This window comes from Xenopus laevis, chromosome 1L (assembly GCF_017654675.1).
Source record: "Xenopus laevis strain J_2021 chromosome 1L, Xenopus_laevis_v10.1, whole genome shotgun sequence".
Classification (NCBI taxonomy): domain Eukaryota; kingdom Metazoa; phylum Chordata; class Amphibia; order Anura; family Pipidae; genus Xenopus; species Xenopus laevis.
The window spans coordinates 1,009,757-1,034,309 of record NC_054371.1 but is presented as its reverse complement, the minus strand read 5'-3'; the positions used below and the strand labels follow the sequence as shown (position 1 = coordinate 1,034,309).

The window sequence follows — 24,553 nt, the reverse complement described above, 5'->3', positions numbered from 1 at the left end:
CGGATGCAGTCTTATGAGGTACAGCAATCTCATTTTGGTCAAGCCCTGGAAACAATATTGGCAAAGTTGTCGACCCTAACACCTGCTGACCCTGTTCCTGTACCGGTACCTGTGTCTCCACTCCAGGTTTCCGAGCCCCGCATTCCGGCTCCCCCACTCTACAGTGGTGACCCCGAAGCTTGCCGCGGGTTTGTCAACCAGTGCGAGGTCCAGTTTGCACTTTTACCCAGCCAATTTGTCTCTGAACGTGCCAAGGTGGGCTTCATATTCTCCCGCCTGCAAGGGAAGGCATTGGAGTAGGCTTCACCTCTATGGGAGAAGGAAGATCCTATCATTGACAATGCCAGGTCCTTCATTCGCGAACTCCGTACGGTGTTTGATGCTCCGGGTCGTGCCACTGCTTCTTCTGCACGCCTATTTCAACTTCATCAGGGAACTCGCCCTGTCTCGGAGTATGCCATTGAGTTTCGCACCCTGGTTGCTGAGACTTCGTGGAACAATGACGGGTATCACGCTGCCTTTTACAACGGCCTGGCGATGCGCATCAAGAAGGATCTGGTGTCCAGGGAAATTCCATCCCGTTGGGAAGATCTAGTCGCCTTGGCCATAAAGGTAGATACTCGGCAGAGGGAGTTTCAAGCTGAGCTCGACAGAGAGCGCTCCCCAACCAAGAGATTCCACAGGTTCCAACCTACTCTGGCTCCTCGATTTCAAAGACTCTTCCTTCCCAATCCGGTTTCCACCTTGCCTTCTCCAACTCCTGCGGCTTCTGCTTCTTCTTCCCTGCCTTTGGAAGAACCTATGCAGATCGGACGGGCCCGTCTGACCGAACAGGAAAAGCTTCGGAGAAGGGCTGCTGGACTTTGCCTCTACTGTGGTGGAAAATCCCACTTCGCCTATGAGTGCCCAGTGAAGCCGGGAAACGCCAACACCTAGGTAAGACTGGGGAGACTTACCTGGGTGGAATTGGTCCTTCTCCCCATTCTTCTGCTCAACGCTTCCTCCTTCCTGTGCAGATTCGTTTTGGAACCCAGATGATTTCTTCTGAAGCTTTCCTTGACTCCGGCGCAGCTGGGAATTTCATGGATAAAGTCTTCGCTGAAAACCACTCCATTCCCCTGCGATCTCTGGCTGTTCCCCTTCGTGCATTGGCGATTGATGATCGTCCATTGTCTTCTGCTACAATTTCCCACTCCACCGATGAACTTTCTGTTATTGTGGGAACCATGCATCTTGAAAGATTGTCCTTTCTTTTAATTGATTGTCCTTCTACTCCCATTGTGCTTGGTTTGCCCTGGTTGAATATTCATAACCCAGTAATAGACTCAGATCTCCCGATGGAGTTCTTTCTGCCAACAAAATTGTTTACCCACCAAATCCATCATTAAAGTTTCATCTGTGTCTTCAAATTCTTCTTTGCCCTCTGTTTATCAAGCCTTTTCTGATGTCTTCAATAAAAAGTCTGCCGAAGTCCTGCCTCCCCATCGTCCTTATGATTGCCCCATCGAACTTCTTCCTGGAACCATGCCTCCCAGGGGTCGCACCTATCCGCTTTCTCCTTCTGAAACCTGTGCCATGAAGGAGTACATTCAAGAGAATCTGCAAAGAGGCTTTATTCGTCCTTCTTCTTCCCCGGCTGGAGCCGGCTTCTTCTTTGTAGAAAAAAAAGATGGAGGTTTGCGGCCCTGCATTGACTATAGAGGTTTAAACAAAATTACAATTAAAAACCGTTATCCCCTTCCCCTCATCTCTGAACTGTTCGACCAACTCAAAGGGGCTTGTCTTTTCACCAAGTTGGATCTTCGTGGGGCTTATAATTTAATCCGGGTCAGAGAGGGAGATGAATGGAAGACCGCATTCAACACCCGTGACGGGCATTATGAGTATCTACTAATGCCATTCGGCCTCTGTAACGCCCCCGCGGTCTTCCAAGAATTTGTAAATGAAATTTTCAGGGATTTACTGGGCCAATACGTGGTGGTGTACTTGGACGATATCCTTATTTTTTCCAGGAACCTTGCTGAGCACCGTCTTCAAGTTCAAGAAGTCCTTTCCCGTCTGCGGAGAAATAACTTATTTGCCAAGTTGGAGAAGTGTTCTTTTGAAGTATCGTCCATCTCCTTCCTTGGTTACATCATTTCTCAACAGGGTTTCAGTATGGATCCTGCCAAGGTCTCCGCTATCCAGAACTGGCCTCTCCCCACCAGTGTTAAAGCTATCCAAAGATTTATTGGCTTCGCTAACTATTATAGACAATTCATCAAGGGGTTTTCATCCAAAATTGCTCCCATTCTCTCTCTTATCCGAAAAGGGGGTAAGCCTCAGCATTGGCCACCTTTAGCTTTGGAAGCATTCAAGAGTCTTAAAACTTCTTTTTCTTCTGCTCCCATTCTCAGACACCCTGAACCTTTCCAGCCATTCTTCATTGAAGTTGATGCTTCAGATGTCGGTGCTGGAGCAATTTTGTCCCAAAGAGCGTCTACTGATGGAAAACTACATCCTTGCGCTTTCTTTTCGAAAAAATTCACCTCTTCTGAACAAAATTATGATGTTGGAAATCGTGAGTTACTGGCCGTAAAACTTGCCCTGGAGGAATGGAGACATTTGTTGGAAGGCTCTTCCGTCCCTGTGACCATCTATACGGACCATAAAAATCTAGAGTATATCCAGACACTCAAACGCCTCAACCCTCGTCAGGCCAGGTGGGCACTATTCTTCTCTCGTTTTAATTTCATTCTAACTTTTCGGCCTGGTGCTAGAAACAAGAAGGCGGACGCTCTTTCCAGAAGTTTTCTTCTCGAAGATCTCTCTTCTGTAGAACCGGAATCCATTGTACCTCCTACAAAGATCATCGCTGCTCTATTTCCCTCCTTGGCCTCTCAGTTATTGTCGGTTCAATCTTCTGCTCCTGCAGGAACTCCTGTTGGTGTTGCCTTTGTCCCTCCTGAACTTCGTCATTCCATTCTGGTCCAGTCCCACAGCTCCAAGCAGGCTGGGCATCCTGGAATCAGAAAAACCACTGAACTTCTGTCTCGCCTTGTATGGTGGCCTTCCCTAAGAAAGGATGTCAAAGACTTTGTTTCTTCTTGCTCTGTGTGTGCCGTATCCAAGTCTGGACGTTCCCCTCCTAAGGGGTTACTCCTGCCACTACCCATTCCTTCTCGCCCATGGACTCATCTATCTATGGACTTCATTGTGGATCTCCCTAACTCCTCTGGTTACACAGTTATTTGGGTGGTCATTGATAGATTCAGCAAAGTCGCAAATTTTACTCCTCTTCGGAAACTCCCCTCTGCTCCTGAACTTTCTTCATTATTTATTAAACATATTTTCCGCCTCCACGGTTTCCCTGCCGAAATTGTCTCTGACCGTGGTTCTCAATTTGTTTCCAAGTTTTGGAGGTCCCTGTGTAAAGCCCTTGGTGTTTCTCTTCAGTTTTCTTCTTCTTACCATCCACAGTCTAATGGAGCAGCAGAGAGGGTTAACCAGGCCCTTGAACAGTTTCTCCGATGCCATGTATCTTTGTGCCAAGACGATTGGGCAGATCTGCTTCCGTGGGCTGAATTCGCACATAACAATGCCTTACACGTTTCTTCTGAAAAATCCCCTTTTTTCTGTATGTATGGTCTTAACCCTTTGGCTTTTCCTCAGGACTTATTACTCACCAATGTCCCTGCCGCCAATGACCAAGCTGCCCACATGTCGGCCATCTGGCATGCCACTCTTGTCAATCTGGAGAAAAGTTCCTTGGTCCAGAAAAGATTCGCTGATCAAAGAAGAATTCCTTCCCCTCTGTATGCACCCGGTGACAAGGTTTGGCTATCTACTCGGAACATTCGTCTCAAAGTCCCCTCTCCTAAACTTGGTCCCAAGTTTATTGGTCCCTTCTCCATCTCTGAGATCATCAATCCGGTGGCTGTCCGTTTACAACTTCCCTCGGAAATGCGGATTCCAAACGCCTTCCATGTCTCCTTGCTCAAACCTGCAGGTACTTCTTCTTCTTCTTCCTCCTCAGCTCCTGTCATGGTGGACGGTCATCAAGAATTCGAGGTGAAAAGAATCCTGGACTCTCGAATTTCGAGGGGCACCCTACAATACCTCATTGAGTGGAAGGGGTTTGGCCCTGAGGAGTGCTCCTGGGTAAGAAGTGCAGATGTCCATGCTCCTCTCCTGGTCCAAAAATTTCATCGGCAGTTTCCTTCTAACCCAGGTGGTCCTGAGGCCCCCCCTAGGGAGGGGGGTACTGTAATGGAGTCTGAGCTGGGATCCCAAAATGGTGACCAAGATGGTGTCCAAGATGGTGGCTCCCTGGTTCCTCACGGACGCAGCCGGATGACGCCGACCTCTTCCCGCACTTGGATTGGTCGCTGGCGACGGAATGGGCGTCGGCGTCAATAATTGGCACCGGCGTCGGTCGCATACGTCAGCGCGTCGGTCGCTGACGTCAGCGCGTCCGCGCACACGTCATGACGCCAATGGGCCTATAAGAAGGAACTCTGGAAAGTCATCAGTGCCCAATTATAGGTTTTAGCTTGCTATTCCTGGGTGTGTTCTTGTGATATTCTTGCTTATTGTGTACCGACCTCTTGCCTGGATTCTTCGACATTGAACCTCTTCTGCCTGGACTGATATTGTTGCCTGTTTGACCATTCTTTCATCTCATCCCAATCTGTACCGCGAACTTGGATTTTTGCTATCTCCTCCCTTGGTCCTCACTACCTCTAAGGCCTTTTGGCCTTACAAGATCCTCCCCACAGTACAAAGTTGGAGACAAGGCGTGGCTGTCCACTAGGAATATTCATTTAAAGGTTCCATCTCCCAAGTTGAGTCCAAAGTTTGTCGGTCCTTTCCCCATTTCGGAGGTTATTAATCCTGTGGCAGTTCGACTATCACTTCCCTCTGAGATGCAAATTCCTAATTCCTTTTTATGTCTCCTTGGTTAAACCAGCAATCTACAATCACTTCTCTTCTGATCAGTCTTCCCCTTCATCTATTCCCGTGGACGGGCAACAGGAGTATGAGGTAGAAAAGATCCTGGATTCCAGACTCTCCAGGGGTTCCCTCGAATTCCTTATTAAGTGGAAGGGCTGTAGACCTAAAGAATGCTCGTGGGAGAAACACTCAGATGTACATGCCCCATGGGAATTCTACAGACAATTTTCTCAGAAACCAAGGCTTGGTGGTCCAGTGGCCCCTGTGGAGGTGGTACTGTTAGGACTGCTCAGCTCCTTTCGGTGCCTCCATGGGTGCATCCATTGACTATACATTGGAACGCCAATGACACCATGTGCATGGCATGAAATTCAAAGTTAAAAACCCTTCCAGGTCACGGGTTCAATGCCCGATTATAGCATTTGTTTTGGACATTCCTGGGTACTCTATTATTCTTGTTGAACTGATCTGTGGACTTTGACTCTGCCTGTTTATTGACTTTTCTGTTTATCTGCTTGCCTTTTGAACGTCTGCCTGGATTTGGATTTCGTATACTCTTTAACCCTATTTGATATTACAAACGTGGACTTTGATTCCTGGGCTTCATCCTTGGTCTGGACTACTCCCGATAGGCCCCCTGACATACAGAGCGGTGCAGCACCCACATATAAGCTTGTGGCAGAGACAAACAGGAATGGGGAAGCAGGATAATAGTTATATATTTTACAAAAAAAATTGACAATGTGTATGTATTTATTTACCTGATACCTGTAATTATACAATCTTCTGTCCTGTTTGGGGTTTAGCTTACTGAGGGACATGTGCATGTTATAAATTGCACGAGACAGCAGATTGACTGCAAGGTGCACCCGGGGGGAGTGTAAGATATTGTCAATATTCAAAATTTCCTGAATACGTTCTTCTCCAGTGCAGTTGTACAGACGATATTCAGGGTACAAATATTTATAAAGGTTATTTTTATATCTGTTACTCGAGTAACACAATTTATATTGCATCCAAAGATCTTCAAGCAACTTGTCTTTGGGATATTTGGAAGGATGGATGCTCGCTATGAAAGCTTTCACTTTGGGGCTACTTAGTTTATATGGTGAACGCTGCATAAACCCCAAACTGCCATTAAACACTTCTCTAGCAATATACATGATATGATTGGCTGCCCAGTTAGTAGTGAGAACTAATGTCTTCTCTCTGAGAACATCATTTAATATACTGAATTCCCAAGCTATTGCTGTAGACACCGTTCCACAAACTACAATTACACTGGTGGTGGATTTTTGAAGGCTCTCCTTCTGTTTATCAATGTAGTGGTAAGTTGAATTTGTGTCTTTATCAATATTTATCTTTGTTGTGAACTCAATACATATTCCGTTGTTAGAGAAATATTTGGTCAGAAGTTGGAATTCTCTGTCTCCGGCATCATCATTGAATCTAACAACTCCAACCCAAGTCCAGCCAAAATACTTCAGTAGCTCCGTTAGAAGAGAACAATGATGGTGATCACTTTGTACTGTCCTAAAGAAGTATGGGAAGGTGAGTCTGTCACTCAGTAATGGGTCTGTAGCTCCATAACTGATCTGAGAAAATGAACTGGAAGTTAAACATTATCACATATTTATGTCTCTATTCCGATATATATGTATATTGGTACAGATACATACAATAGACTCTCTGTTCAGTACAACACGCAGAAAACTTAAAGGGGTTGTTCACCTTCATATAACATTCAAAAATGTAACAGTTCATGCAAAAATAACAAGCTTTGCCATATAAATGTTTAACAAAAAATGTGCAGTTAATGAGATATTCACCTCAGATGGATCCCTTTGCAGATGGGGCCCTTTCATCATGGGCCCCCTGTTGGGGGTGTCACCGACCCCCCAAAAAACACTACAGTGACTGTTGTACTTCCTTATTCTACATCATCCATAATCCTAGCAGAAGCAGGAGGTGCACACATGCAGCAGTTTCTGAAGCTTAACTGTGATTGGCTGATTCTCCTGTCAGTCTGCTTCTCATCCCTAGTCAGTGTGGTTCATTTGCATACACACGGCTCTGTAGGGAGGGGCGGGGCCAGTGTGTGAGGAGAGGAGGAGTCTTCTGGTGGGACTTGGTGTGACAGTGTGTATGTACAGAGACGTCTCTTATGTGAAGGGGCTGAGTTGATGGAGGTGAATGTTTAGCTCTGTGTGTGTGTTGGGAGGAGAGTGTGTCATATTCACAGGGGGGGAGAGGAGGGTGTGGGGGGCACAGGCCTGTGTGGGGTCGGAGGAGGGAGGAGGAGCTGCTGTGTGAAGGGACAAGTGATCTGTGACTGATCCACATGGAGGGAGGAGGAGGAGGGGCTCATGGAGTGTCTGTGTGTGAGGGAAGGGAAAGTCAGTGCTGGCTGGAAGGTCTGTCACTTGTGGGGACTAGGGATGTAGCGAACCGCCGAGTATGTGTTCGCGAACGCCGTTCGCGAACACCGGCAAAAAATGCGAACAGTTCGCGAACTGTTCGCGAACTTCGAACATCCGAAAATCGTTCGATTCGAACGATCGAAGGATTTTAATCGTTCGATCGAACGATTTTCGTTCGAATCGAACGAAAATCGTTCGATTTTAGCGATCGAATGGTCGAATGGTCGAACGATTTTGACGCGAACGCCTATTGGCGAACGTGGCGCGACGTTCGCGAACTTGCGGCGGACGCGAACAGTCGAAGTTCGCGCGAACTAGTTCGCCGGCAAACAGTTCGCTACATCCCTAGTGGGGACATGTGAGGAGGGAGAACTCGGTCTTTTGTGTGTGGGGGGATGACTGTGTTATAATGGGGTTTGTGAGGAATGTCATGTTAGTACTTGGGGAGGGCTGGTGAATAGTCTCATGAGGAGGGAGAGATCAGTCACTATCAGACAGGGCTCAGCTGATATTTCTCACTGTTTGGGGGTAAGTTGTAAGTGGTCAGACTCCATTTTCTAGAGGGGAATAAGTGTTGAGAGGGTGAGTTCATCTTGTTATGGAGTGTGACTTTCACATGATACTGAATATGGTAAATGTTCTGCACAACAAGCTGTAGAAATAAATGAGCAATACAAGCACATCCCTCAGCTGAGTGATCTTATTGTGTCTGTATTCTACACTCACTCACTCTGCACTTTAACTTTCCAACACACAACTCTGTGTAACATACATTACATTGTAGCAGGATTTACTGAAGTGAGAGGATTTCTTTTATTAATTACTCTATAATCATTACACCCGACAGCCCTGGGATTTATTATTAACCTTCAACTCCTGTGTACCTGTCAATAAAGGAAAATATATATATATATGTATCTGTATGTATATATATAATTTCAGTAAAGTGAGCGCACTCTTTCCGGATTTAAAATGTAGAGGGTGGTGGGTTGGTCAAAGCTTCATAATACATCTTAGTAAATGGACCCGCACTCCTTCATTTTGGTGAAATAAATCAATGTGCTTTATTCACAAATTCATCTCTAATGTTTCGGTCCTCTCTGGGACCCTTTTCAAGGATATATATACTGTATATATAGATATAGATATAGATATAGATATTTGTTTGATTAGAGAATTGGAAAGGACTTTGCAGTGGTATTTTTCATTTTTCACATACAGTAAGGGATTTCTGATTATTGTGCAAATATGAGGATCTAAAGTAATAATATTAAAAGGCAATAGCAGAAGAACTGCCTGTTGGACAATAGTGAATTTTGCGTGTTTGTCAGATTAAATGACATATATGAGTGAGTGGCATTATATGTAGGAGTAAGTAGGATTACACATACTGTACAAGATGTATATATCCCCATTCTTTCGCTTTTAATCGACCTCTTTAAGAGACACCATGGGGTTAAGCAGCCAGAGGTGGGCTGGACATCCAAGGGGTGTTTAATGGAGGGGATCAACAGGTGAAAGGGGTGGAAGTTTTTCATGTGTGATAACTCACTGCTGAGTTGAACAGAAAATGCTGTCTCTCTAAAGACTGGAAAGTTCATTCCCTACAGACTGGAAGTTATATGTTTGGCAAGTAAGTGATTCTTATGTTTGGACTTACAGTATATACCACTGAAGTGAAGCTGTTTTCTGTACAACTGTTTGCTGCTGAAAGCCTAACCTGAATTTAGAAAAATAAACAGACTGTTTTACCTTCAATCTGGAGTGACCTGCATGTCTGGTGAAAAAAACCCCACTTTGATCCCCAAAATTCATAATACTTGCTAATAAAGTAACATTACAAAACAAAACTTGTGAGCTAGGACATCAGGCTGATATACACATATAAATGATGATGTAGCTGATAGAAATGGCTGAAGCAGATCTTGTATTCAGGAAAACACTACAGTGCGGATAATGGAGGGGACAAATACAGAGACAATGATGCATTTTGTGTGGGGAATATGTGCCCAACCTAAAGACATGGTAAGGGTTTATAGAGTTTACATGTTCATTAATGTAAATGATTATTTGCATAGTAAAAATGTGTTAGATTTGGGATATGCTGGTCTTTTTACCTATGTGAGACTCTCAAGTAATGAAGCCAATGCAAGGGAGAAATGAACCAATGGCCTTTGAATTTATGTGACTGCTTACAAGTGCACAAGCAACCAATGAATTACAAGGGGAGGGCAGTATCAATGTCCAATAAGAACCAAGTAAGGGCAAAGCCTGAGAGTGATGATGTAATCATATAGGAAGTGCAGGTTTATAACAGGCCACGCCCATCCTTGAGAAAACTGATCAGAGAGACAGGAGAAGGGCAGATTTAGATGCTACTGTATATAAATTAGCTTTTACAATGACCTTTTTACTTTTTTGATGGCAAATGGGTTTTCTAACACAACAAGAGCATTTTTAGTGGTTTCATAAGATTTGGACATTGAAGGTGAGCAACCCCTTTAATAATTGTAGCCTGCAAGATGATAATTTGTCTTACATTTTAATTTAATGAAACAATATTTATCTCTCACCTGGGAATATCCATACAGAGTCAGTATCTGGGCTATGGGTACAGTTGTCTCTGAGGTGAGATCCCCAATAAATCCAGCAAGTGTTCCCTTTCCCACACAGGAGTAATTAGGAACCGGCTCCCTGGTACCAGATAATATCTGTAATACACTCTTTATAGCCTTCCGCGGGTCTCCACAGGAATCATATATATGGTACCCCAGAGTCAGGTTGGGGAATATGGCTGCATTGTTTGTTTGTTCAATAAAATATTGAAAATCTATAAACTGTCTATAATATTGAGGCATGACTCTGGGGAAAACAATGAGGAAAATCAAGTTCATGGAATTGCTGTATGTCCTAACAGCACATGATTCCTTAAGAGAATATTATTGTCTATTAATGTAAAAAAATAGAAGGATCAGAAAAGGAATAGGAAAAGGATATGGAGAGTGAAAGGCAGATTGGGGAGATGAAAAATACTTTCCACCACATGCAGAACCCTAGCACCAGGCAAGCAGCAGACTGTTCCACCACACGCAGAAACCTAACACCATGCAAGCAGCAGATTGTTCCACCACATGCAGAAACCTAGCACCAGGCAAGCAGCAGACTGTTCCACCATATGCAGAACCCTAGCACCAGGCAAGCAGCAGACTTTTCCATCACATGCAGAACCCTAGCATCAGGCAAGCAGCAGACTTTTCCATCACACGCAAAACCCTAGCACCAGGCAAGCAGCAAGCTGTTCCATCACACGCAAAACCCTAGCACCAGGCAAGCAGCAGACTGTTCCACCATATGCAGAACCCTAGCACCAGGCAAGCAGCAGACTTTTCCATCACATGCAGAACCCTAGCATCAGGCAAGCAGCAGACTTTTCCATCACACGCAAAACCCTAGCACCAGGCAAGCAGCAAGCTGTTCCATCACACGCAAAACCCTAGCACCAGGCAAGCAGCAGACTGTTCCACCACATGCAAAACCCTAGCACCAGGCAAGCAGCAGACTGTTCCATCACATGCAGAACCCTAGCACCAGGCAAGCAGCAGACTGTTCCACCACATGCAGAACCCTAGCATAAGGCAAGAAGCAGATTGTTCCATCACATACAGAACCCTAGCACCAGGCAAGCAGCAGACTGTTCCACCATATGCAGAATCCTAGCACCAGGCAAGCAGCAAACTTTTTCACCACATGCAGAACCCTAGCATCAGGCAAGCAGCAGACTTTTCCATCACACACAAAACCCTAGCACCAGGCAAGCAGCAGACTGTTCCACCACATTGCAGAACCCTAGCACCAGGCAAGCAGCAGACTGTTCCATCACATGCAGAACCCTAGCACCAGGCAAGCAGCAGACTGTTCTACCACATGCAGAACCCTAGCACCAGGCAAGCAGCAGACTGTTCCACCACACGCAGAAACCTAACACCATGCAAGCAGCAGATTGTTCCACCACATGCAGAAACCTAGCACCAGGCAAGCAGCAGATTGTTCCACCACATGCAGAAACCTAGCACCAGGCAAGCAGCAGATTGTTCCACCACATGCAGAACCCTAGCACCAGGCAAGCAGCAGACTGTTCCACCATATGCAGAACCCTAGCACCAGGCAAGCAGCAGACTTTTCCACCACATGCAGAACCCTAGCATCAGGCAAGCAGCAGACTTTTCCATCACACGCAAAACCCTAGCACCAGGCAAGCAGCAAGCTGTTCCATCACACGCAAAACCCTAGCACCAGGCAAGCAGCAGACTGTTCCACCACATGCAAAACCCTAGCACCAGGCAAGCAGCAGACTGTTCCACCATATGCAGAACCCTAGCACCAGGCAAGCAGCAGACTTTTCCATCACATGCAGAACCCTAGCATCAGGCAAGCAGCAGACTTTTCCATCACACGCAAAACCCTAGCACCAGGCAAGCAGCAAGCTGTTCCATCACACGCAAAACCCTAGCACCAGGCAAGCAGCAGACTGTTCCACCACATGCAAAACCCTAGCACCAGGCAAGCAGCAGACTGTTCCATCACATGCAGAACCCTAGCACCAGGCAAGCAGCAGACTGTTCCACCACATGCAGAACCCTAGCATAAGGCAAGCAGCAGATTGTTCCATCACATACAGAACCCTAGCACCAGGCAAGCAGCAGACTGTTCCACCATATGCAGAATCCTAGCACCAGGCAAGCAGCAAACTTTTTCACCACATGCAGAACCCTAGCATCAGGCAAGCAGCAGACTTTTCCATCACACACAAAACCCTAGCACCAGGCAAGCAGCAGACTGTTCCACCACATGCAGAACCCTAGCACCAGGCAAGCAGCAGACTGTTCCATCACATGCAGAACCCTAGCACCAGGCAAGCAGCAGACTGTTCTACCACATGCAGAACCCTAGCACCAGGCAAGCAGCAGACTGTTCCACCACACGCAGAAACCTAACACCATGCAAGCAGCAGATTGTTCCACCACATGCAGAAACCTAGCACCAGGCAAGCAGCAGATTGTTCCACCACATGCAGAAACCTAGCACCAGGCAAGCAGCAGATTGTTCCACCACATGCAGAACCCTAGCACCAGGCAAGCAGCAGACTGTTCCACCATATGCAGAACCCTAGCACCAGGCAAGCAGCAGACTTTTCCACCACATGCAGAACCCTAGCATCAGGCAAGCAGCAGACTTTTCCACCACATGCAGAACCCTAGCATCAGGCAAGCAGCAGACTTTTCCATCACACGCAAAACCCTAGCACCAGGCAAGCAGCAAGCTGTTCCATCACACGCAAAACCCTAGCACCAGGCAAGCAGCAGACTGTTCCACCACATGCAAAACCCTAGCACCAGGCAAGCAGCAGACTGTTCCATCACATGCAGAACCCTAGCACCAGGCAAGCAGCAGACTGTTCCATCACACGCAAAACCCTAGCACCAGGCAAGCAGCAGACTGTTCCACCACATGCAAAACCCTAGCACCAGGCAAGCAGCAGACTGTTCCATCACATGCAGAACCCTAGCACCAGGCAAGCAGCAGACTGTTCCATCACATGCAGAACACTAGCACCAGGCAAGCAGCAGACTGTTCCACCATATGCAGAACCCTAGCACCAGGCAAGCAGCAGACTTTTCCACCACATGCAGAACCCTAGCATCAGGCAAGCAGCAGATTGTTCCATCACATACAGAACCCTTGCACCAGGCAAGCAGCAGACTGTTCCACCATATGCAGAACCCTAGCACCAGGCAAGCAGCAGACTTTTTCACCACATGCAGAACCCTAGCATCAGGCAAGCAGCAGACTTTTCCATCACACGCAAAACCCTAGCACCAGGCAAGCAGCAAGCTGTTCCATCACACGCAAAACCCTAGCACCAGGCAAGCAGCAGACTGTTCCACCACATGCAGAACCCTAGCACCAGGCAAGCAGCAAGCTGTTCCATCACACGCAAAACCCTAGCACCAGGCAAGCAGCAGACTGTTCCACCACATGCAAAACCCTAGCACCAGGCAAGCAGCAGACTGTTCCATCACATGCAGAACCCTAGCACCAGGCAAGCAGCAGACTGTTCCACCACATGCAGAACCCTAGCATAAGGCAAGCAGCAGATTGTTCCATCACATACAGAACCCTAGCACCAGGCAAGCAGCAGACTGTTCCACCATATGCAGAATCCTAGCACCAGGCAAGCAGCAAACTTTTTCACCACATGCAGAACCCTAGCATCAGGCAAGCAGCAGACTTTTCCATCACACACAAAACCCTAGCACCAGGCAAGCAGCAGACTGTTCCACCACATGCAGAACCCTAGCACCAGGCAAGCAGCAGACTGTTCCATCACATGCAGAACCCTAGCACCAGGCAAGCAGCAGACTGTTCTACCACATGCAGAACCCTAGCACCAGGCAAGCAGCAGACTGTTCCACCACACGCAGAAACCTAACACCATGCAAGCAGCAGATTGTTCCACCACATGCAGAAACCTAGCACCAGGCAAGCAGCAGATTGTTCCACCACATGCAGAAACCTAGCACCAGGCAAGCAGCAGATTGTTCCACCACATGCAGAACCCTAGCACCAGGCAAGCAGCAGACTGTTCCACCATATGCAGAACCCTAGCACCAGGCAAGCAGCAGACTTTTCCACCACATGCAGAACCCTAGCATCAGGCAAGCAGCAGACTTTTCCATCACACGCAAAACCCTAGCACCAGGCAAGCAGCAAGCTGTTCCATCACACGCAAAACCCTAGCACCAGGCAAGCAGCAGACTGTTCCACCACATGCAAAACCCTAGCACCAGGCAAGCAGCAGACTGTTCCATCACATGCAGAACCCTAGCACCAGGCAAGCAGCAGACTGTTCCATCACATGCAGAACACTAGCACCAGGCAAGCAGCAGACTGTTCCACCACACGCAGAAACCTAGCACCAGGCAAGCAGCAGACTATTCCACCACATGCAGAACCCTAGCATCAGGCAAGCAGCAGATTGTTCCATCACATACAGAACCCTTGCACCAGGCAAGCAGCAGACTGTTCCACCATATGCAGAACCCTAGCACCAGGCAAGCAGCAGACTTTTTCACCACATGCAGAACCCTAGCATCAGGCAAGCAGCAGACTTTTCCATCACACGCAAAACCCTAGCACCAGGCAAGCAGCAAGCTGTTCCATCACACGCAAAACCCTAGCACCAGGCAAGCAGCAGACTGTTCCACCACATGCAGAACCCTAGCACCAGGCAAGCAGCAAGCTGTTCCATCACACGCAAAACCCTAGCACCAGGCAAGCAGCAGACTGTTCCACCACATGCAGAACCCTAGCATCAGGCAAGCAGCAGATTGTTCCATCACATACAGAAGCATAGCACCAGGCAAGCAGCAGACTGTTCCACCATATGCAGAACCCTAGCACCAGGCAAGCAGCAGACTTTTCCACCACATGCAGAACCCTAGCATCAGGCAAGCAGCAGACTTTTCCATCACACGCAAAACCCTAGCACCAGGCAAGCAGCAAGCTGTTCCATCACACACAAAACCCTAGCACCAGGCAAGCAGCAGACTGTTCCACCACATGCAGAACCCTAGCACCAGGCAAGCAGCAGACTGTTCCACCACATGCAAAACCCTAGCACCAGGCAAGCAGCAGACTGTTCCACCACAAGCAAAACCCTTGCACCAGGCAAGCAGCAGATTGTTCCATCACACGCAAAACCCTAGCACCAGGCAAGCAACAGACTGTTCCATCACACGCAAAACCCTAGCACCAGGCAAGCAGCAGACTGTTCCACCACATGCAGAACCCTAGCATCAGGCAAGCAGCAGATTGTTCCATCACATACAGAACCCTAGTACCAGGCAAGCAGTAGACTGTTCCACCATATGCAGAACCCTAGCACCAGGCAAGCAGCAGACTTTTCCACCACATGTAGAACCCTAGCACCAGGCAAGCAGCAGACTTTTCCATCACACGCAAAACCCTAGCACCAGGCAAGCAGCAAGCTGTTCCATCACACACAAAACCCTAGCACCAGGCAAGCAGCAGACTGTTCCACCACATGCAGAACCCTAGCATCAGGCAAGCAGCAGATTGTTCCATCACATACAGAACACTAGCACCAGGCAAGCAGCAGACTGTTCCACCATATGCAGAACCCTAGCACCAGGCAAGCAGCAGACTTTTCCACCACATGCAGAACCCTAGCACCAGGCAAGCAGCAGACTTTTCCATCACACGCAAAACCCTAGCACCAGGCAAGCAGCAAGCTGTTCCATCACACACAAAACCCTAGCACCAGGCAAGCAGCAGACTGTTCCACCACATGCAGAACCCTAGCACCAGGCAAGCAGCAGACTGTTCCACCACATGCAAAACCCTAGCACCAGGCAAGCAGCAGACTGTTCCACCACAAGCAAAACCCTTGCACCAGGCAAGCAGCAGACTGTTCCACCACATGCAGAACCCTAGCACCAGGCAAGCAGCAGACTTTTCCACCACAAGCAAAACCCTTGCACCAGGCAAGCAGCAGATTGTTCCATCACACACAAAACCCTAGCACCAGGCAAGTAGCAGACTGTTCGGCATGAAGGGTCCTTACGCCAGATTACCCTATTCACCGTTCTAAAAATTGTATTCCCTTATAACTAAAACCTGACTATACTTCTTTGCACTCCCCCCACCACCTGTATTAGAGACACTGCCCCCCAGGGTACTCTGACAGTCAGTCTGCTCCATACATGCCAGTTCAGAGCTTTCCTCCCCAAAATTTTTAGCCAAAATGGTGAATGGGGAGATTTGGACAAGCTGTGGACCAGCCCCCCTACCAGTCTGTCTCCTACTTCTCCTTGTAACTGTAACAAACCTGCCTCCCTCATTAGCCTCCACTTCCCCTTCTCCTCCCCAATTACATGGGCCCCTGCCAGTGGTTGCTCTGTGACCTCCTTTCCTCCCCCACGTTTGCCCCTCAGTGCTTCCAGTTGCCCCCTTAGAGTCTGCAGTTCAGATTCTAAGATGAAAAACCTGTGACATATCTCACATGTAAATACTGCCTGGAACTGCTGCTCCAACAGCACATACATGTGACACTGAGTGATACCAGCAAACCCACTTGCACTCATATTTACACTGGTACTTACACTCTCCCAAATGTAATTCCTGTGCTTGAATGGCTGCCCCCATGGCTTTACAACAGCTTGTTTTTATAAACTATAGTAGTACTTATCTGTTATCTACTGTGTATCCTGTGCTTGAATGGCTGCCCCCATGGCTACACAGCAGCTTGTTTATATAAACTATAGTAGTACTTATCTGTTATCTACTGTGTATCCTGTGCTTGAATGGCTGCCCTCATGGCTACACAACAGCTTGTTTATATAAACTATAGTAGTACTTATCTGTTATCTACTGTGTATCCTGCGCTTGAATGGCTGCCCCCATGGCTACACAGCAGCTTGTTTATATAAACTATAGTAGTACCTATCTGTTATCTACTGTGTATCCTGTGCTTGAATGGCTGCCCCCATGGCTACACAGCAGCTTGTTTATATAAACTATAGTAGTACTTATCTGTTATCTACTGTGTATCCTGTGCTTGAATGGCTGCCCCCATGGCTACACAGCAGCTTGTTTATATAAACTATAGTAGTACTTATCTGTTATCTACTGTGTATCCTGTGCTTGAATGGCTGCCCCCATGGCTACACAACAGCTTGTTTATATAAACTATAGCAGTACTTATCTGTTATCTACTGTGTATCCTGTGCTTGAATGGCTGCCCCCATGGCTACACAGCAGCTTGTTTATATAAACTATAGTAGTACTTATCTGTTATCTAATGTGTATCCTGTGCTTGAATGGCTGCCCCCATGGCTACACAGCAGCTTGTTTATATAAACTATAGTAGTACTTATCTGTTATCTACTGTGTATCCTGTGCTTGATTGGCTGTCCCCATGGCTACACAGCAGCTTGTTTATATAAACTATAGTAGTACTTATCTGTTATCTACTGTGTATCCTGTGCTTGAATGGCTGCCCCCATGGCTACACAGCAGCTTGTTTATATAAACTATAGTAGTACTTATCTGTTATCTACTGTGTATCCTGTGCTTGAATGGCTGCCCTCATGGCTACACAACAGCTTGTTTATATAAACTATAGTAGTACTTATCTGTTATCTACTGTGTATCCTGCGCTTGAATGGCTGCCCCCATGGCTACACAGCAGCTTGTTTATATAAACTATAGTAGTACCTATCTGTTATCTACTGTGTATCCTGTGCTTGAATGGCTGCCCCCATGGCTACACAGCAGCTTGTTTATATAAACTATAGTAGTACTTATCTGTTATCTACTGTGTATCCTGTGCTTGAATGGCTGCCCCCATGGCTACACAGCAGCTTGTTTATATAAACTATAGTAGTACTTATCTGTTATCTACTGTGTATCCTGTGCTTGAATGGCTGCCCCCATGGCTACACAACAGCTTGTTTATATAAACTATAGCAGTACTTATCTGTTATCTACTGTGTATCCCGTGCTTGAATGGCTGCCCCCATGGCTACACAGCAGCTTGCTTATATAAACTATAGTAGTACTTATCTGTTATCTAATGTGTATCCTGTGCTTGAATGGCTGCCCCCATGGCTACACAGCAGCTTGTTTATATAAACTATAGTAGTACTTATCTGTTATCTACTGTGTATCCTGTGCTTGAATGGCTGCCCCCATGGCTACACAGCAGCTTGTTTATATAAATATAGTAGTACTTATCTGTTATCTACTGTGTATCCTGTGCTTGAATGGCTGTCCCCATGGCTACACAACAGCTTGTTTATATAAACTATAGTAGTACTTATCTGTTATCTACTGTGTATCCTGTGCTTGAATGGCTGCCCCCATGGCTACACAGCAGCTTGTTTATATAAATATAGTAGTACGTATTTGGACATGCCCCTGGCCTGCACATGCACTTTTATGGGGGAATTAGCGTTTGGTAGGCAGGTAGCGTAGGATTTTGGAGCTTAGAGACAGGGACACAAAGGTTTAGGACAAAACACAGGTTTATTAAGCACTGGACATTCCCAACAAAAAGGCAACAGAAAAAATGTTCAGGTTACAGTTCAACAACTTCACTGTAGAACATGCAGGGTAGTTCAGCAAATACACTGCAAAACATTCAGGGTTTTCCCCCCTCTGGTCGCTCACCATCAAGGGAAACTCTCCCCCTCTTGCACCTTGAAGTATTTTGGCCCTGCTGGCTTCCCCTCCTGGGACTCAGACTCACCAGCCTCTGCCAGTCCTTTTATCTTTCTTTCCCCACAAGGGATTTAGGGGCAAATTCACTAAGCGCCGAAGCGCCGAACGCTAGCATTACTTCACTAGCGTTTGGCATTTTCGTTACTGCGCAAATTCACTAACGAACGCTGGCGTAGTTTCGCTAGTGTTACTTCGCACCCTTACGCCTGGCGAAGTTTCGCTAGCGACGTAACTACGCAAATTCACTAACGCACGCAGTGTACTGAACGCCACCTTTTACGCTAGACTTCCTTTGCCACCTCAGACCAGGCGAAGCGCAATAGAGTAGATGGGGATTGTTTCAAAAAAAGTCAAAATTTTTTCTAAGTCCCAAAAAACGCTGGCGTGTTTTCTACATTATGGCTGATAAGCTGAAAAAGATCAAAATTTTTGGGGCTCCCCTCCTTCCCCCCTTCATCTCCTGACTCATGTCAACTTACCTAGACAGTGGGCACATGTGTAGGGCAAAATACAATTTTTATTTGAAGGTTTTCTTGGCATTTGTAGTGCTGATACGTATTCCTCCATTGAAATTTGAATTTGGCGCCGTATGCAAATTAGCCTTCGCTAGCGTAACTTTGCTTTACATAGCGAATCAATGCTAGCGCAACCTTCGCAACTTCGGATTTTAGTGAATTTGCGGAGCGCTGGCGAAACGACGCCTGGCGAAGTGCGGCAAAGTTGCGCCTGGCGCAACTTCGCATCTTAGTGAATTTGCCCCTTAGGCTCCAACCTCTGGAACTCTCTTGCTGGCAGCAAAGCTCCTTCTGCCCAGCTCTGTCTCTCACAGCCCCTCACTTCCCTGGAGACCCCTGAGTTGTGCTCAGCCCTTTTACATTGTCAGGTAGATCCTCTCTCAGCTGCCACTTAATTACCTGGCGGAGAGGGAATATTAACCCTACCTGAGCCGAGTATTCCTTTGCAGCACATACAATGCAGTTTAAATACACTCTTTTCCATGTACTTTCCTGCAAGATGTTTTCCAAACACTCTATGACAGTATCTGTTATCTACTCTGTATATCTTGTGCTACGCAGCAGCTTGTTTATATCAAACTATAGTCTGAAACAAACACAGCAGTTTCACACTACATTATACTCTATTTGTATTACCTCAAGATATTTTATTTGTTTGTGCTACTGTTCCTTTAAGTCTCCCATACGTACATCGTCTTGCAGTGCAAATTAGACTTCTGAAATTACTGAGAACAAAGCAAAAGTAACAGTGATAATGGTAGAAATTCTTATTTATAAATAGAATAATAACCAATAGACTCATTGCTATTCCCAGGGATATATCTATTACATATACAGTTGAATAAAAAGACTATGAAGAAGCCTAATACACTGGACAGTACTTGATAGATTTGGCCTCAATAAATTTACTGTATCAGATCCAAGAACCCAGACAATGTATTTATGTTTGAGTTTTGCATCTCACAGTTATTTCTGCTGGTGAGGGACGTGACTTACTCCATACACAGCATCTTGTTGGATTTATCCTCTGGGTTTTTAAACAATGATATATAGGAGTTCACTGTTAATATCCCACCAAGTATAATGTCTCCTTCCTGAATGTATTCATATTCCTCAAATAATTTTATCATCTCCAGATGGCAAGCCAAATTCTTGCTCCGAACTTCAGCCTTGCAGCTTCTCATCCAAAAGATCATTACATAGATCAACAACGTATATGGAGCCATGTCCCATGGAATTGTACCCATGAAATAGCAAAGTATCTCCCAATAAGAGCAGAGACCTGGCAGGCAGCAGCAGTAACACCGAGAGACACAGGGGCCCCAGGGTGCAGGTGTAGAACAGAGTAAGGGGCCCGGCTAATCCAACCCTCATTTTATAGAGAACAGAGAGAGAATTTGCACAGTAGAATGAATATAGACACAGTCACATGGGGGATCTCTGCTCTATTCTGAACACAATAACAAAATACTTCAGTTCTTCTTGATTAATATTAAATTAAAATACAAAGAGTATATTACATTCAATCTACTGCTTTATGTATGTAGGCAGGTACAAATGTGCAACATAAGTTTATAATATTGTTCTTGTCAGGACTGCAAGGCCAACTGGACCAAATGAGAATAAATGAATTCTGAACAGATAATACAGATGATTTATAACCTTTTCTGGCACATTCCCTTAAAATAGATCACACTCAACATACAATGGGTGTTTCACCGAAAAAAAATGACTCCCTTAAACTCCAATGGGTCAAAAAAATTGTTGTGTGACAGAAAAATTTGTTTGTCGCCCATAGACTTCAATGTACTTTCGCCGAATTTTTGGCATTTCACAAATTTTCAGTGAAGCAAAATGGGTCAGATTTGCACATCACTAGTTCTGACCTACTGGCAATCACACAACCCTTGGAAAATTGGGAATAGGACTGGAAGCTGGGATTTTACAGCATGGTGAATGCACCTAATAGGCACTAAGCAATACATCTCATTGGATCCCACTAGGAAATAAAACACTCAGTGGTTCATTGTTCATGCTCCATCTACAAAACCCTCGTGCCTGGGGGAAATTAAAATCTGGTGCAATTTCAGTGCATCTGAGTGAAGTGTAAGTTAGGGGACAGGTGGAGGTGAGGAGGCGAGATGCCGATTGTGGCCTTTTTTGCACTTTGCACTTTGCACTCTGTGTTCTTCTTTTTAAAGGATCCCAATGCAGTATTGCAAGAGTAATCCACTTTATATTGAAAGAAAAAGTATATGCATCTAAACAATAGGGACAAATGTGAGTCTGCCTGTCTTACTAGTGAAATTCAGTCTGTCTGGTTAACTAACACAGTGATATAAAACTGTCCTAAAGTTTAATTCCAGATGTAAATAACAAAATGCACAGTTCATTTCTTGGTATAAAATCCCATCTAAGAGCTCTTCTACCCCAGGTAACGCTACTTTCCTCCAGGAACCACTTTATGGATAAGGCAGTTGCTTCACCTAGCAGGCTCTCCCATGGATCTGAGAGTGGCAGTAGTGGATGTCATTCAGGGGAAACTTCTCATTATCTCTATAGTACTCTCTTTGAGAACATTCAGTAGATATTCACTAAAATCAGCCACTTTAGAGCAGTACAGAATCTTTCATAATGGTTCTCTTCCTTATGTATACCATGGGGGTTCCAGGGAAAGTTTCAGGTACTTGTCCTGTCTCACAACCAATGAAATATCTTCCCCAGTGCTGGATTTGTTTGCCGGCCGCCCCTAGGCCGCGAGGTCTGAAAAAGCGCCGGCGCAGCTGGTGTAATTGAATGGGGACGCACACAACCCCATAATGCGGCTGGGCGGCATGCCGCCCCTATTTTTTGCCGCCCTAGGCACGGGCCTATGTGGCCTCGCCACAAATCTGGGCCTGATCTTCCATATCTGTAATGGCAAGATGATATCACAGGCAGAACTTTCATTGGTTGGGAAATGCACTGCCGGGGGATGTGATGCTGTTAATGACTTTAAGAGGGACTTGGATGATTTCTTGGACAGACATAATGCAAAGGCTATTGTGATACTAAACTCTATAGTTAGTCTATGAGTATATATCATTTATGTGAGGGTATGAAGGGGTCAGTATGAGTATGTGTCAGGAACGCCCAGTTGGTGTTCCCTTCTCCGGCGGAGTCCTTTTCAAAATGGTGGTGCCCATGATCCATGTGGACCGATGATGTCACATGCCCATCACAAATTTTGAAAACAAAAGGACTTCCGGGTCACGGGTTTGATGCTCGATTATAGGAATTGCTAAATTGTGTTCCTGGGTTTCCTAAATTCCTGAATTCTTGGTTCCTGGCTTCCGGAACCCTTGGCTTGACTCTGATTCTGATTCTTGTTGCCTGCCTTATTGAACACTTGACTGAACTTGACTAGGTTTATGCCTGACCCCTTTTGAATTCCTGAAAACTTGGACATTAACCCTAAGTTTCCTCCTTGTTCAGACTTCTCCTGCTGGGAACTAATTGGCTCAGTGACAGTATAATCGGGCCATGGACCCCACTGAGAAAGCTACGCCTGATGTCGGAAGAGCTCTCCAGGGATTGGCATGGCAGCTTATGAAGCTCAGCAGGTCCACATTGGACAAGTACTGGACACTCTCCTTTCCCGTATGCCATCTGCCTCTTCGATCGTGGGAAATCCTCCAGATGCAGTTGCTCCTGCTTCAGCGGCCTCATCAGCTGGTGAGCCCGGCATTTTTCCACCGCCCCACTATAATGGGGATCCTCAAACCTGCAGAGGTTTCTGTACTAAGTACTCAGTGTCTGATCCAGTTTGAGTTTCAACCCTCACAGTACTCCAGCAAACACGCTAAGGTTGGGTATGTGATGTCTCGTTTCAAGGGAAAACACTTGAGTAGACAACAACCCTTTTGTCGAAGAATTCTCCTCTGAACTTTGATGCCAAGGCCTTCCTCCAAGCCTTCCGTATGTTGTTTGACACCCCTGCTCGTGTCGCTAATGCCTCTTCCCAACTGCTACAGATCCAGCAAGTGAACCGCAGTGTCAGGGAGTACACCACTGATTTCAAAACTTTGATGGCTGAAACTACTGTAACTGGAACAATGAGGTTTGAGAAGCAGTGTTCTATCAAGGCTTGTCAACTCGACTCAAAGATGACTTAGTCTCCAGGGATCGTCCTGAGCTTTTGGAAAACCTGATTGCTCTCGCACCACATGGTCTAGCACCATGCTTTCAGAGACTCCTCCATTCACCGGGTGTCCATTGCTGCAGCGGATTTCCAGTCTCTGCCTGCAGTGTACAAGGACTATGCGGATGTCTTCTGCGAAAAGTCTACGGAGACTCTTCCTCCTCATCGCTCCTACGATTGCCCCCTCTAACTTTTTCCCAGTACCATGCCCCCCAGAATTTTGCGGGAAATTTGTGGATTTTTCAGAGAAACACCCCAAATTCGCCCATCACTAATCCCTACACATATAATGCACATTGTATTATATTTTATGTGCATTTATTACTGCATGTACTCAGTGAGCTCTGGACTGCTGTTGGGAGGCTAATTCATAAATTATCAAACCAGCACACAAAACTGATTCAGCAAGACTGATTAATTATCAGAATGAGAATATTCAGACTTCTAATCTAATGTGGATTTTATAGTTTTTATAGTAATAAAATTTTTCCCCAACTCTCCAGAGCCAACGGTGTAATTAATATGCAAAATAATCCTCTGATGAGAATCCCAGCTGTATAAATCAGGTTATTTGTTCCTGTCACTGGAGTTGGAAGCTTTAAGCCCAAAAACAAGTCTGTCCTTTATTCCCCATGTCTCATTCCAGTGTCATATAATAACCTCAAAATGGCACAATAATCTCTGAAGCCAGAAGCCAAAAGCCCCATATACCCAATAACTGAGTAAAAGCCAATAGCTAAGCCCTCATTGCACTGAATGATGATGGTTCCAGGGTAAGTGTGAAGGTCCAGGTCCTGAAAGGGAAGAGAAATGTCCAACCAAGTCATGCAGATTATTATTTGAATGGATGAGCATAAAAGACTACAGAATTGGACAGTTTGACTCCCACCCATTTTCTCCACGAGCTCCCTGGCTTGGTGGCTTTGAAAGCAATGTAAACCATGATAGTCTTGGCCAGGAGAGAAGAGACAGCTATGGAGAAGGTGATTCCAAAAGTGATGTTACGCAGCATACAGGCTATGTCCACAGGACGACCAAAGAACAGAAACACACTGAGGAAGCTCAGCTTGATGGAGACAAGGAGGAGGAAGCTCAGGCTCCTGTTGTTGGCTCTCACTATGGAGGTGTCCTGGTATGTGACAAAAATTGCCAGACTTTAGAAGGATCCATCTCGAATCCCTCATAAGAGATAATGTAACCCAAAA

The 24,553-nt window shown here is 46.0% G+C and overlaps 1 protein-coding gene across 1 annotated transcript in view; it reads right to left on the bottom strand.

Annotated features, from left to right (window-relative positions):
• Positions 1–20,394, bottom strand: part of LOC108704868 (vomeronasal type-2 receptor 26) — a 28,220-nt gene extending 7,826 nt beyond the window's left edge. The window contains exons 1-3 of the mRNA XM_018241570.1: positions 20,165–20,394; positions 9,926–10,214; positions 5,694–6,527 (exon numbers count right to left, since the gene is read on the bottom strand). Coding sequence (XP_018097059.1) covers positions 5,694–6,527; positions 9,926–10,214; positions 20,165–20,394 — 1,353 coding nt within the window. The remainder of the gene's footprint in view (positions 1–5,693; positions 6,528–9,925; positions 10,215–20,164) is intronic.
• Between the last annotated feature and the right edge of the window lie 4,159 nt (positions 20,395–24,553).